Below are 14954 nucleotides of genomic sequence, written 5' to 3' on the forward strand. Positions count from 1 at the left end.
GCCGCCTACGCAGAAAGAAGTTCTGCGCAAAAATACTTTCGCCCCTGATTTCCGGCAATCCAGAGAGGAGAGTTCTACTTAGTAAGGGTTATAATCCTATATATAAATAAGTTCTGCAAAAATACTTCCGCCCCTCTTTTCCGGAAAGGATACTTAGTAAGGGCTATAATACTTAAGTGTGGCCAAAGGCTGCCTACGCAGAAAAACGTTCTGCACAAAATACTTCCGCCCCCTTTTATCGTAACATCAAAAGGAGGGTTCTACATAGTAAGGATTACAACCCCCAAGCTCGGCCGCCTGCGCAGAAAGAAGCTATGAACAAAAATAGTTCCGAGCCCCTTTTCTGGCAACACAGAAAGGGGAATAATACGTAGTAAGGGTTATAGTCCCTAAGCGCGGCCAAGGCCGCCTACTCAGATGGAAGTTCTGCAAAATTAATTCCGCCCCTCTTTTCCGGCTACACAGAAAAGAGGGTTCTACTTAGTAAGGGTTATAATCCCTAAGAGCGGGCGCAAAATAATTCCGCCCCTGTTTTCCGCCAACACAAAAATGAGATTTCTACTTAGTAAGGTCTATAATACTTAAGTGCGGCCAAAGGCCGCCTACGCAGAAATAAGTTCTGCTCAAAAATACTTTCGCACCCGTTTTCTGGCAACACAGAAAGGTGAATTCTAATTAGTAAGGGATATAATCCATGAGCGCGGCCGAAGGCCGCTTACGCAGAAAGAAGTCCTGTTCAAAAATACTTCCGCTCCCTTTTCTGGTAACATAGAAAGGAGAATTCTACATAGTAAGTGTTACAATCCTTAAGCGCGACCAAAGGCCGCTTACGCAGAAATAAGTTCTGTGCAAAAAGACTTCCGCCGCTCTTCACCTGCATCCCAGGAAGAAGAGTTTTACTTAGTAAGGGTTACAATCCCAATACGCGGCCGAAGGCCGCCTTCGCAAGGAGAAGTTCTGCCAAAAAATAATTCCGCCCTCTTTTCCGGCATCCCAAAAAGAAGAGCTCTACCTAGTAAGGGTTATAAACCCTACACGCACTAAAATACTTCCGCCCTCTTTTCCGGCAACACAGAAAGAGAATTCTACTCAGCAAGGGTTATAATCCCTAACCGCGGCCGAAGGCCGCCTACGCAGAAAGATATTCTGCACATAAATAATTCCGCCCCCTTTTACGATAACATGGAAATGGGAGTTCTACTTAGTAATGGTTATAATCCCTAACTGCACTCAAGGTTGCCTATGCAGAAAGAAGTTCTGCACAAAATACTTCCGCCCCCCTTTTCTGGTAACACAGAAAAGAGTGCTCTACTTTGTATTTGTTATATTCCCTAACAGCGGTCAAAGGCCGCCTACGCAGAAAGAAGTTCTGCGCAAAGATACTTCCGCCCCTATTTTCCGGCAACACAGAAAGGACAATTTTACTTAGTAAGGGCTAAAATACTTAAGTGCGGTCAAAGGTCGCTTACGGAGAAAGAAGTTCTGCACAAAAATACTTCCGCCCCCTTTTCTGGTAACATAGAAAAGAGAATTCTACATAGTAAGTGTTACAATCCCTATACGCGGCCGAAGGCTGCCTACGCAAGGAGAACTTCTGCGCAAAAATAATTCCGCCCTCTTTTCCGGCATCCCAAAAAGAAGAGTTCTACTTAGTAAGTGTTATAATCCCAAAGCTCGGCCGAAGGTAACCTACGCAAAAAGAAGTTCTGCGAAAAATTCTTCCGCGGCTATTTTCCGCCATCCCAGAAAGGAGAGTTGTACTTAGTAAGGGTTATAATCCCTAAGCGCGGCCGGAGGCCGCTTACGCAAAAAGAAGTTCTGCGCATAAATACTTCCGCCCCTCCTTTTCGACATCCCAGATAGGAGAGTTCTACTTAAAAAGGGATATGATACCTAAGAGCGGCCGAAGGCCGCCTACTCAGAAAGAAGGTCTGCGCAAAATACTGCCGCCCCTCCGCAAAAAGATGTTCTGCGCATAAGTTCTTCCGCCGACACACAAATGAGAACTCTACTTAGTAAGGACTATGATACTTAGGTACGGCCAAATGCCGCCTACGCATAAAGAAGTCTTGCGCAAAAAAAGTACGCCCCCTTTTCTGGCAACACAGAAAGAATTTCTGCGCAAAAATAATACCGCCCCCATTTTCTCGCAAGACAGAAAGGAGAGTTCTACTTAGTAAAATGTATAATCCTTAAGGGCGGCCAAAGGCCACCTAGGCAGAAAGAACTCCTGCACAAATATACTTCCGCCCCTTTTCTGGTAACACAGAAAAGGGAATTCCACTTAGTAAGGGTTATAATCCCTAAGATTGGCCGAAGGCCGCCTACGCAGAAAGAAGTGCTGCGCAAAAATCCTTTGGCCCCTTTTCCGGCAACACTGAGAGTAAATTTCTGCTTAGTAAGGGTTATAGTCCCTAAGCGCAGCCGAAGATGCCTGCGCAGAAACAAGTTCTTCACAAAAATACTTCCGCCACCCATTTCTGGCAACACAATAAGTAGAATTCCACTTAGTAGGGGTTATAATCCCTAAACGCGGCCGAAGGTGCCTACGCAGAAACAAGTTCTGCACAAAAATACTTCCGTCCCCTTTTCAACACAGAAAGCACACTTTTACTTAGTAAAGGTTATAATCCCTAAGGCCGGCCGAAGGCCACCTACGCAGAAAGAAGTTCTTCGCAAAAATACTTCCGCCCCTCTTTTCCGGCAACACAGAAAGGAAATTTCTACTTACTAAGAGTTATAATCCCTAGGTTAGGTTAGCTTAGGTTGGAGTGGCAGCCCCGCGCCGAGCGCGGAGCACACGTGGGCTGGAAAAGCCCGTTGTGATACCATTGACCGAAGCCATTTGTTTCTTTCCCTTCCTTAGTAATTGAACCACCGAATGCGTTTTATATAGCACAAAAAGGCGAGGACGTTCGCCGAGTTCAAATCGGCTAAACAATCTAGAAAGTACTTGTTGAAGAATCGGTTGCGCGTGTTGGCCAGGGCGGGACAATAGCAGAGATAGTGTTCAACGGTCTCCACCTCTTCCTCGTCTCTGCAACTGCGACAAAAATCGTTGGTGGGGTATCCTAGCCTTTTTCCGTGTGTGCCCATCAGGCAGTGTCCGGTGATAACCCCGACTACTAATCTGAGAGAGGAGCGGTCCAGCAGGGTAAGAGCTATGGATCACTTTACATCAATTTTTGGCCAAATTTGGCTGGTAGTATGGCAGGTGGTTTCCACAGCCCACCTGAAATTTACCTCCTCGACGAGTTCCGTCATTAGTCTATGTTTGCAGGAGGTTAGAGGTATGCCCGCGTTCTGAGCGGAATTGACTTCAGATATTTCCGTCCCTCTCCTTGCCAGCTCGTCGGCAAGGCAGTTGCCAGGAATGTCCCTATGTCCGGAGACCCATACAACAGTCAAGGAGCATTTTGATGCCAGCAGGTTGAGAATCTTCCTGCATTCTATGGCTACTTTGGACGTTGTTCCGTTAGAATTGAGAGATTTGATAGCAGGCTGGCTGTCAGAATAGATAGCAATAGGCCGTCCTGGAGGGGCGGAGGCTGTAACCCACCATGCCGCCGCCATTATGGCGTTTAATTCTGCTTAAAAAACACTACAATGGTCCGGTAAGCGAAAAGTAAGGTTTAGCGCGAGTTCGTCAGAGTAGATCCCGCTACCCACTCTTTTGTTAAGCTTGGAACCATCTGTGTATATGGCCGTATACCCTGGGCTCAGGTCTGTGGCCCCTTCCCATTCGTTCCTCTCTGGGATCCTTGTGGAGAATTTGTTGTCTAAGCAGAGTAGAGGAGTGGTATAATCTATCTCTCGTAGATTATCCGGTATAGTTTTAATTACTTTTGCGTGTCCGAACCTAAGGTCTCTCCACGGCTGGATTGTATTTAACCTGACCGCACTGCAGCCGGCGCGAAATTTTCCGTAGAGATCCACAGGTGGAAGATTTAACATTATTTCCAGAGATTTGGTAGGTGTAGTGGGCAGTGCTCCCGTGACTAGCATGGCAGCCGTCCTCTGCACCCGTTCCACATTGGCTCTGGGCAAAGTGTTGTTTAGCGCAGGCCACCATACGGTGACCCCGTAGAAAAGGATGGGTCTTATCACAGCTGTGTACATCCAGTGTACTATGTGTGGTTTTATTCCCCATTTTTTGCCTATTGCCGTCTTACTGGCATAAAGGGCGGTATTGGCCTTCCTGGAGCGGTCTTCAGTGTTTCGCTTCCAGTTCAGCTTCCTGTCCAGAATAACACCAAGGTATTTGACCTCGGTTGAGAGAGTAAGTGGCACTCCGTTTAGGGTTGGAGGTTTAAATAAGGGAGTTTTATACTTCCTTGTAAAAAGTACCATTTCCGTTTTGGTAGGATTGACGCTAAGTCCACATTCCTTGGACCAGATGTTTACCAGACCGAGTGCGTTTTGCAATAACTCACTCAGGACCTGAGGATGTTTGCCCGTTGCCACGATTGCTATGTCATCAGCGTACGCTATGACTTGACAACCGGTGCCCTTTAGGCTTAGAAGTAGGGCGTTCACTGTTAGATTCCAGAGCAGAGAGGAGAGAACGCCCCCTTGGGGGGTGCCTCTGGTCACATACTTTGTGATGGAACCATCCCCCAGTTCTGATAGAATAGTTCTTTTCTCAAGAAGGAGCCCAACAAAATCCACCAGACCCCGCTGCACCCCCGCCATGAGAAGGGAGTTAACAACAGACTTCGGGTAGACGTTGTTGAAAGCACCCTCGATATCGAGAAAAACTCCGAGCGTGTATTCCTTTAAGGCCAATCCTTTTTCAATCGTCGATACGATTTCATGGAGTGCGGTATTCACGGATTTTCCTTTGGAATATGCATGTTGGTTCGGGGAGAGGTTGTAATTTTTTATATTCCGTCGAATATATTCGTCGATGAGCCTCTCTAGAGTTTTAAGGAAGAATGAAGTTTCACATGTGCGGCCTTGCCTCCTTTTGGTAAGAATACAGCTTTTGCCTTTGTCCACTCATGTGGTATGTGAGTCAGGGTTAGGCAGGATGTAAAAATCTGAGAAAGCAGGGGGCACAGTATGTCCTTAGCTTCCTGTAGTTGAGCGGGAAAAATTCCGTCAAGGCCCGGAGATTTGTAGGGCTGGAAGGACATTAAAGCCCATTCCACCCTCTCCTCACTTACGACGTCCCTAACGGTATCACCCAGAGACAAGTAGGTCCTAGGACCGGGCGAAAAATCGGGGGTGTCATCTGAGCAGCCCGAGAAGTGAGTGCTCATAAAGACCTCCAGCATTTCGCTACATGATGTCGTCCAGTCACCGTTAGGCTTCTGGATAGAGTTCATACTTGAAGAGGATTTTGAGAGAACTTTCCTCAGTCTGTTGGCTTCAGAGTTCTCTTCTATGTTGTCGCAGAAGTTTTGCCAAGATTCGCGTTTCGCCCTCTTTATGGCCTTCTTGAAAACTTTGAGTGCGTCTTTGTATGGTTGCCAAAGACCTGTTCGTTTAGCTTGATTGAAAAGCCTCCTGCTGTTTTTCCTCAGTGCTGAAATCTCAGGATTCTACCACTGGGGTTTCTTTTTGCCCTTCGGGAGGGTGCTTGGGCAGGAGGCTTTGAAAGCAGCATTACAGGCATTTGTCACAAAGTTCACTGCTTCATCAATTTTTGACGATGAGTCCAGCTCACCGAGAGAAACAACCTTCGTATTCGAGAGACTCGCTTCATCAGATCTTAACGATAAGCAGGACTTATCGTGAGAAGCGTATCTGTGTAGAGAGACCGACAGCGTATTTTTATACTTTGCCCAGTCGGTTCGCTACTTGTTCCTATATGCTGTTAAAGGAGCAGGATCAAAATTGAGCTTAAAGCTAATGTAGAGATGGTCAGAGAAAGAGTGTTCTTTGGACACCTGCCAGTCCCTTATCTGATCAGACAAACCGCTCGAAACAAGGGTGATGTCCAGCACTTCGCTTCTAACAGAGGTCACAAAAGTGAGGTCGCGCCCGCGATTACATACAGTGAGATTATATAAAAGAACAAAGTCAAGTAAACACTCGCCTCAAGAGTTGGTGTCGCTTGAGCCCCAGATTGTGTTATGCGAGTTAGAGTCTGCCCCTATTATGACCGGGAGTTTTCTGCGATTTGCTTCCTTCACAGCTTCTTCCAGTCTGTAGGATGGAAAAACATGGCTGTCGTGGGCCATGTAGGATGTTGCCAGCCAGATCACGCTCTCCTACAGCTGGACGCTGATGCAGACAGTGTCCTCGTCGCTGTATTGGGAGAGTAAAAAATAAGAATATACTTTTTTAATCAGAATGCAAGCTCTGATCCTACCTGCTACTGGAGCTGTTACAACCTGGTAGGCATCGGAGTTCATTCCGCAAACCTTGTTTCTAACGATCCAAGGCTCTTGGACTAGAATCAAGTTCTCAGCTTTATTGCTGAGGCGAAGAAGAAGGGCAACCGAGGCTGCCTTGGAATGGTGCAGATTAATTTGTAGGATCTGCACCATCCTCAGAGTCGGTGATGTCAATCGCTTCTAGCTCCTCCCGTTCGGCGGCGGCAATGACTGTGATGTCATTAACCTCCTCCTCCGGTTCGGAGTCCAGAAGCTGGTCCTCGTCCAGCGTTGCCCATCGACTGTAGACCGACCCTACGTAGGCAGATACTGAGCCCGTGTCGCTCTCAGTATCTGTCGCGGTATCGGATACACTCACACTCGTTGGTGGACCCCAGGTTCACTCGTGGTGTTTCCTGTGTACACCGCGCTGCCTGCCACCGATGCCAACGCAAGGGCCGCAAGTCCGCTCGAGGCGTTGCCTGTTTTGTTGGCCCCTTCGTCGGGAAGAATATCTGAGGGAGCGAGTCCGCTCGAGGCGTTGCCCGTTTCCCCCTCTTGCTGATCCGTTCTCTGGTGGATTTTTACTGTGATTGAGTAAAAGCCGTAGCTTATTACCCCACCACAACCCTCGAGAACTGGGACAGAAGCATCATTGATGACAAAGCCAACAAAACGCTGCTTCCCCTTGGTCTCGCTAACTCGGACTATCCTCCAATCGCTGGTGGGCAGTCCTTCGTTGCCCATGCGGATGAACTCGAGTATCTCCTCCGGTTTTGACGGCTCAGCTGGTACCCAGGCCCAGGCTCGCGGCCTGATAGGGATTTCATCCCTATGGACGGCAACTAAGTCTGCCCCGGGCCACAGCGGTCCAACCGTGGAGATAGCTTCTTTGTAGAGCCGGACCGCGCGCTCATCGGCGCACGCTACCAGCTTAACTCGCCCTTGATGCCATCCGGCATCACGGACGACTGGTGCAGGGCCGGGGTACTTCTGGAGTATCCCTTTATATACCCTGCATAAACCCATCAGGACGGAATTCCAGTTGTCCGTGGTGATGTGGCCGTCCGGATGCCCCTTGTCCAACACCGCCAGCGTGAGGTGCTCTTTGTCGGCTTCACTGAACGGCTTCGTGTTGGATACGGCCATCGACGGACGGTTAGATGGAGAGGAATCCCTGGACTCACCCGAGGTGTCGTCTTGAGATCGCTGTCTCTTGGAGGCAAGGTTCTTCCTTGGGTTTTCCCGAGTGCGTGGTTTGTCCTTCCCGCCTTTCCCGGAGGATCGCTTGTCGCTGGCGGCGAAGACTCCCATGGCCCACTTAAGAGAGGGTTTTTGCTCCACAGTCAGCTGGTCATGCGGGATGACCCCCAGCCTTTTGATGACCTTAAAGGCTGCCCTTCGGGCACGCTGGGCCCTGACGCAGGGCGAAACTTTCGTTGTTGCTTTGGAGCAGCCGGGGCGCAGATCGAGGTCATTTGCCCCGGTCTTCGGTTTACTCGCGGGAGTGGTCCTTTGCATGTCCGTGGAGGACTTTTGCTCGACCACTGCACCTTGAGTTTTTAGTGTGCCCTGGATAGGCATGGGGGAGGGGGCCTTCCGCAGCTTTTCCGCCGGCTTCGACTTTCCCTCGTGGGGTATAGTACCACCGGCATCCCTGGAGGTTCGCTTTCCCTCTGGGGGTTTAGCAATCCTTCCAGCTTCTGCGGAAGCCCGAAGCTGCTTGGGCCGTTCAAGCCCTCTCGGTTCCGTCGATGCGGTTTCCGAGGTGGTTGGTGTTTTGGACTTTTCATCGCCGTGTCCAGCGGCGGCACTACCCGTGCAGGTTTCCGAGGCTTCTTTATTTGTATTCATCTTTCATCTGGTTCTTTGGCCACCTACTGAGCCGAGGCCTTTCGGTGGCCGGAAAATAAGGAAAGGGGAAAAAACGGTCGACCAGGGCAGAGCCCCATGCCGCAGCAAGGCCACCGTTACTCCCGGAGGCGGACAGGTATCCGGGAGGCGCCGTTAGAATACGGTCGGAAAGCCCCCTGACTGCAAACCTTCCAATGGGCACGGTGACGCATGACACCCTGGATTAGGGGGAGAGGGTAGATTTGACACCCTCCGGGTCTAGATCCATAGTGTTCTGTAGAAACAGGGTCACCTCTTGAAGGATGCATTTCGCGCACTATGGTCTTGATGTGGGAGTGGCTAGGCATACAGGGTCCCCTGTATGCTGTGTTACGCTTCATCCACACCCTGCATTCCGCTCGACCCCCTATAATCCCTAAGAGCGGCCGAAAGTCGCCTACACAGAAAGAACTTTTGGGCAAAAATACTTTCACCCCTCTTTTACGTCAACCCAGAAAGGAGAATTCTACTTAGTAAGGATTATAATCCCTAATCGCGGCCGACAGCCACCTACGCAGAAATAAGTTCTGCGCAAAAATACTTCCTCCCCTTCTACGGCATCCCAGAAAAAAGTATCCTTCTTAGAATGGGTTATAATCCCGAACCGCGGCCGAAAGCCGCCTACCCAGAAAGAAGTTCTGCACAAAAATACTTCCGCCGCCCTTTTCTGACAACACAAAAGGTGTGTTCTACTTAGTATGTGTTATACGCAAAAAGATGTTCTGCAAAAAAGTACTTCCGGCACTCTTCTCTGGCAACACAGAAAGGAAATTTCTACTTCTGGCAGCCCTGGTTCGATCATATCGGTAAAGAACATTAAGTCAGTAAGCCAATTTTCATTCTCTAATTGCGGGTAATGTTCCGATCTCAATTTGCTTGTGTGTATATAAAAATAATAAAATAAAGCAAAATGAAATATGTATTTTAAAAAGTAAAAAGAGCTAAAATGTTCTAAGCAAATAGAAAAAGCAAAGAGTCGCGTTTGCCCACCGTTGTTATATTCAGTAAGAAATTGAATGAGTTCTACGGATTTTATACTCTAAACGTCTGGCAGCCCTGGTTCCATCATATCGGTAAAGAACGGGTTTTGTACGGATTTTTCTCCCACCACTTTTTGTACGTGTACGGATTTTATGCTCTAAACGTCTGGCAGCCCTGGTTCGATCACATCGATAAAGAACATTAAATCAGAAAGCCAATTTTCATTCTCTAATTGCGGGTAATGTTCCGATCTCAATTTGCCTGTGTGTATATAAAAATAATAAAATTAAAAAAAACACAATGGAAATTAATGTCTAGCAAAGAAATAAATATGTATTTTAAAAAGTAAAAAGAGCTAAAATGTTCTAAGCAAATAGAAAGTAAAAAGAGCCGCACTTTTCTGAGCAAAAAGCCGCATTTGGCTCAAAGAGTCGCGTTTGCCCACCGTTGTTATATTCAGTAAGAAATTGACTGAGTTCTAATCTACGCTGGTTTACACCATTAGCATTCCATAAGCAAATTTTCCACTCACTCATTTTTTATTCACTTAAATTTGCAACTTGGTTTTGAGCCTTTATGATGTCTTGAATTATATTTTGCATAGTAGACATGAATTGAGTCATGCACTGGGTAAGATTCAATATCATTCCTTCTATGCCACAAGTGGGGGTTCTTGATTGGAGTTTGATTTCGCCGTGCTTGGCTGCGTTGTTAGTTTTAATGCGTCGGTAAAAGAAACGTTGGGAACTTGCTGCGCGTTGGCAAAAAAGGCTCCTGGTGTAGTGGTTGATGGCGTTAGGTGTTGGTATGTATGAGAGCCAGTTAGAGTGGTGGCTGTGTTGCGCTTATTCAAGCGAGACTTTAAGTCTATGTATGTATACAGGGCATCCCCTATAATTGGCGGTGTGGTTACCTCCGAAATTACTGCATTTCTTTATAGCCACATCAGCTTTGACAGCCTTGCAGGAAGCGGAAGCGTGAAGGTCGCCACAGGCAACACACACTGGACGCAAGGTGCGGTATGTTCTGGTATGCCCAAATTCTGGACAATTTGTGCACTGTACGGGATCGTTTAGCTTGTGCGGCTCCTCCACTGTTATTCTTGGGTGTAGAAGGTATCGCAAGTTGTAGATTGGGTGCACTGCGTTTTTATTGATTGGCTTTGTTTCTGGCTTAAGTTCTACCTTAAACATAGGCTGAGCGATTTTAGCTCTGTTGATAATATTGACAACATTTTTAACAGCAAATCCTGCCTCCTCTAGAGCATGATCAAAATCACCAATGGGTACACTTGATTCTATACTTTTTATTACTACTTGCAGTCCTTTGCTCCTTTTGAGCTGGTACGTATAGAAGTTTTTCTTATCGTCATTAAGGTGTTTGGTTACCAACCGGTAATTTTCTTCAGTTAGAATCTGAAGTTTGGTATCTTTAATGTTGCCCTTGGTAGTTGACGTTACGTGGAACGTATTGTCGCCAATAAGCTGAATTAATTTATTCACGAGCTCACTACAGTTTTGCCCTCGTAAATAGATTGGGGCGGTTTGGGTTTGGCTTTGGAAACTTCATTCGGCTCTTTGTCACATTCATTGTACAGAATCGCAAACTTATTTCTCAGTAGAGGGTTAATGTCAGTGGTTTTCGTTTTTGAAATTTTTGACGGATTTGCAATTTGTTGCTGCTGTGGGCTTAATTTTCGTTTGACTTGTATGTACCTATCAATACCCGTTTGATTCAATGTACGGGTTGTTGGATTAAGTAGGTCAACGCTGCGTTGCTTGGCTTGGACTGCTGCCGATATTCTCGTTTGTGCAGGTGTGGGTGAATTGCGTTGTGATACCGCTGTTATTGCTGAAGTCGTGGTTGTAGTCGTTGTTGTGAGAGCTGCGCTCACCGTGGTTACTGTGCTTGTTGCTAAGCTAAAGCTTTGTCGTTGCGTTAGAACAACTTGGTCTACCAGAGACATTGGCGACTGTGCATGCCAAGATGTAATGCACGAGGTTTGGGGGGAGGGAGAGAACGATTTATCGCGATCAGCATTGTTTGTGGGGAAAATGAACGAAAAGTAAGCATTTCATCGATCAGCTGAATGCTTTCGGACAGCTTCTGTTACGGCAAAATTTATTTCACTGCACTTTGTGCTTATTTCACTATTCGGTAAGCGCGGTGGAGCCGGAGCTGCTTTTATTTTATTGTATGTTGGCACATTTAGTTGAATTTCTCACGGCATTGCGAAAATCCAGAAAAAGTAATTTGTAATTATAGGCAAATAAGCAGAAAGCTTATTTATGCCTAGAATTGTCTTTTCGCGTTGGTTTTGTTATTTATTTTTTTTCTTTGCTTTACGTGAATTATTAATCATTTCTCGGCGGAGCGATTAAAAAACCGGCCCGCACAGGTTGACAGTCAATCAGCAGTTCTATCGAAATAAACTCAAATTCTCATGAATATTGTCAAAATTTAAAATAAAAAAAATAAATAAATTGAAAATATTTATTGAAAAACTGTAAAAATCAGTAGGCATTGGGATTCTACTGCGAATATCTTCTAAAAGGTTAGAGCAATCGATTTACCACAGGAGACCTTTTTTGTAGAGCGTTCAATTTCCTATAGAAATAATTAAAACTCATTTGACAATAATTATTTTTTAGAAAGTTACAAAATTCAAAACAAAAACTTAGTTTCCTTAAAATACTTCAATTTTTGACCTTGAATATCTTTTAAATTGTTAGATTAATGAAAAGAGTATCACAGATCATTTTTATAGAGCGTTCATTTTCCTATAAATATTGACAATGCAACTGGTTAAACGATCTATTGGTGATAAGATATGATTATTTTTATATGAAACTAAATTGAAAATGGAAAACTATGATAAGTATAATCTTCCCGTTAATATTAAGAGCTCAGATTTGGTAAGGAACTAGTTTTCGTGTGTCGGATCCAAAAAAAGTACTTCTTTTTTTTACCCACCCTAATGTACATACACACATCGTAAAATGCAAAATAACGTAACATCACTATTCATAAGTTTACAGGAGAAGCAAAAAACTATATAAAATGGAAACTACTTGGGATAATTAAACAAAATTTTCAAATCTGTAATAACATGAAACTAGAAACATATTTTAGATAAATAATCGGGTTTTTAAAGTACACTTTATGCTGTGTGCCTTACGTTATTTTGAATTGTTGTTTTCTGAAACAAAATAACGTATCATCAATCTAAATCCTTTTCTATTTATATTAATTATTAATAAATAATTGTTTAAACCAAAAAAATACCACACTAAATTTTCGTATATAACGTAAAAATCTTTTTATTAATTAAAAAATACTCAAGGGTACAAGTAATCACAGTCTGCTGGAAGCAAAGATTTGATGGGATTCGTTTACCGTTTATCCTTTACCATTTATTCGTTTTTTTTTGTCTTCTCTTTTGCTAATTTTAGTAGAACCTTGCATTTTTTCATTATAACTATGAGTATTTTCTATTAAAGAACACATTTTATTAATTTTACACCATTATTTTTCTTTCCACTTCTGTAATAACTTTCAGTTAGACCATAAATTCAACTAAAACTGAGATAACATTTAATAAGACATAAACAATAAAAAAATCAATGATATCTGTGTTCTAAAAAATATCAAATACTCTATTGTTTTTAGAATGAGTGATGATACATTATTTTGTTTAAGAAAATTATGCACTTAATGATACGTTATTTTGAATTTAGCAGAAGATTATAATTTTGCAGATATATGTATTATGATTTAGTAAATCCTAATCAATTAAAACCCACTTTCGAATTTTTTTGCATTTTAGGTGACGACATACATAAACATTTAGAATTTCGTGTAATTGTTGTTTCAATTTTAATAAATTTTTTAAGTTAGTTAAAAGTATTATCATTGAAGTATCGTTTTATAAAAATTTGTATGTATCTATGCAATTTGATATTGTTATGTGGTTCTAAATAAAAAAATTAAATGAAATTGACTTCGCATAATTTATTATTTTACCGACCCTTTTCCTAATATTGTGTGTCGCGGTCTCAAGAATCCAAGAGTCGGCAAGCGTGGCTGTAACTATGTTGCACGCTGCCATATTTATGCAGCCATCCTGCGTCCATAACATTACTTGAACTGCGTCAGTATAGTATTTCTATTGCATAATTTTTATATGTACATATATTTCTTCTAAAGCCGAATTAGAAAGCATAAAAGTAAAGTGTCGAGAAGGAATATCTATTGCTTTAATATAACAGGCCGGCTGCACTGCTGACAAATTATAAAAATGCTGAATTTATCATGTGCACCTGATCGGGCTGTTAAGCTATAATTTTTTATATAAATTTTATGAAATTATCGCATAAAAATGCCAATGTAGATTATTTACGTGCAATTGGGTCCAAACAATCTTCTTAGAAAGCTGCGCGTTTTACTGTTTACCAGTGTGACATATTTCTAAAACTTGTACATAATATAAATAAAAAAACATCTTTGTTTTGAATTAACATGAAAGACTTTATATATGTATTAAATGTACATATGTATTTACCTATAAATGAGTAAGTACAATACATAGAGCTTTAAAATATATTAAGTAATCTTAAACTTAAGAAAAATAAGACAAATTAAGTAGTTGAGCAATAACTTTAAGTTTCCAATTTCTATGTTTATTTGTATTTTTGCAGTTATTTAATCATAAGTTATCTATCTATAATTCTTTCTTTTTCTATTGTAGCAAAAGAATAGTTAATATCAGTAGTACTGAAGACGATGTTCACCTAGTGCATAGGGAAATGGCAAATGGAAAACAAGCAAAATCTGTTCAGGTAGATTTTGAATTTAGTAAAATAACTATTTATTATGCATTGCAAGCTACGCTCATACACAATAAACTAACAATTCTTTTCTTGGTCAAATAATAAGTTGGTGAAATAATAAGATTTACATTGCACAATTTTAAGTTTTATTATTTTTTTTTTCCTTATCACTTTTACCTGCAAATGTGTAAGTCTTTTTAGATAAAAGGGATTGGAAAAAGTTTCCAATCACATCTACATACATATTATGTTGTACGTATGCTATGTATAGTAATCATCAGGGAACGGATTTTATGGAAATTGCCTGTTTTTCTGCTAAAGAGTTAGAATATATTCGATTAAAAATGTCCACGATTTAGCTTTCCCTGATTCCATATATATACATTTGATGTTGCCTATTTTTGGCTTTTTTAAGATATCTGCCTTTTTTTGCCTATTGTTCCTTAAAAAAAGTGATTATAGCGAGGAAAAGGCCCTTATTCTTGATAATATAAAAGTTTCAAACATTCCATATTTAAATTGGACGCCACTTGTATCAACTCCCGTTGACCGCACGTTTCGTACATTCAAGGCTGTGTTAAAGCTTGTTCTGTTACAAAAAAAATCAAGTTGATAATGAAGAAAATCGATGGATAAATAAAGAAGTAATAAGTAGTCATATGAAAATGCGCAAAGATTTTTGGTACAAAAAATGAGCAGGAAAGACTGTAACTCATACACCATATACACCTGAAAATATCTCGATAACGTATCCATAAAATAAATAAAATAATGTAAAAAAATATTTTTTTAAAAACAAGCTTTTATTTAACATGTACAATCAAAGGAATAAAATAAAGTAGTGTAACAAAAGATTTTTTAGCAAGAAAATTTTGTCAAAACTGCACTAAAATGAATAAAATAAAATAAGTTAAGGTCTCGTTAAAGTTAC

The 14954-nt window shown here is 42.6% G+C and overlaps 1 protein-coding gene across 1 annotated transcript in view; it reads left to right on the forward strand.

Moving 5' to 3' along the window:
* Positions 1-14954, forward strand: part of LOC118735542 (cadherin-86C-like) — a 403126-nt gene that overhangs the window by 204039 nt on the left and 184133 nt on the right. Inside the window, exon 5 of the mRNA XM_036465349.1 lies at positions 13942-14032. Coding sequence (XP_036321242.1) covers positions 13942-14032 — 91 coding nt within the window. The remainder of the gene's footprint in view (positions 1-13941; positions 14033-14954) is intronic.

The sequence above is a fragment of the Rhagoletis pomonella genome, unplaced genomic scaffold, assembly GCF_013731165.1.
Source record: "Rhagoletis pomonella isolate Grant_MI unplaced genomic scaffold, Rhpom_1.0 Rhpom_scaffold_00001, whole genome shotgun sequence".
Taxonomy (NCBI): Eukaryota; Metazoa; Arthropoda; class Insecta; order Diptera; family Tephritidae; genus Rhagoletis; species Rhagoletis pomonella.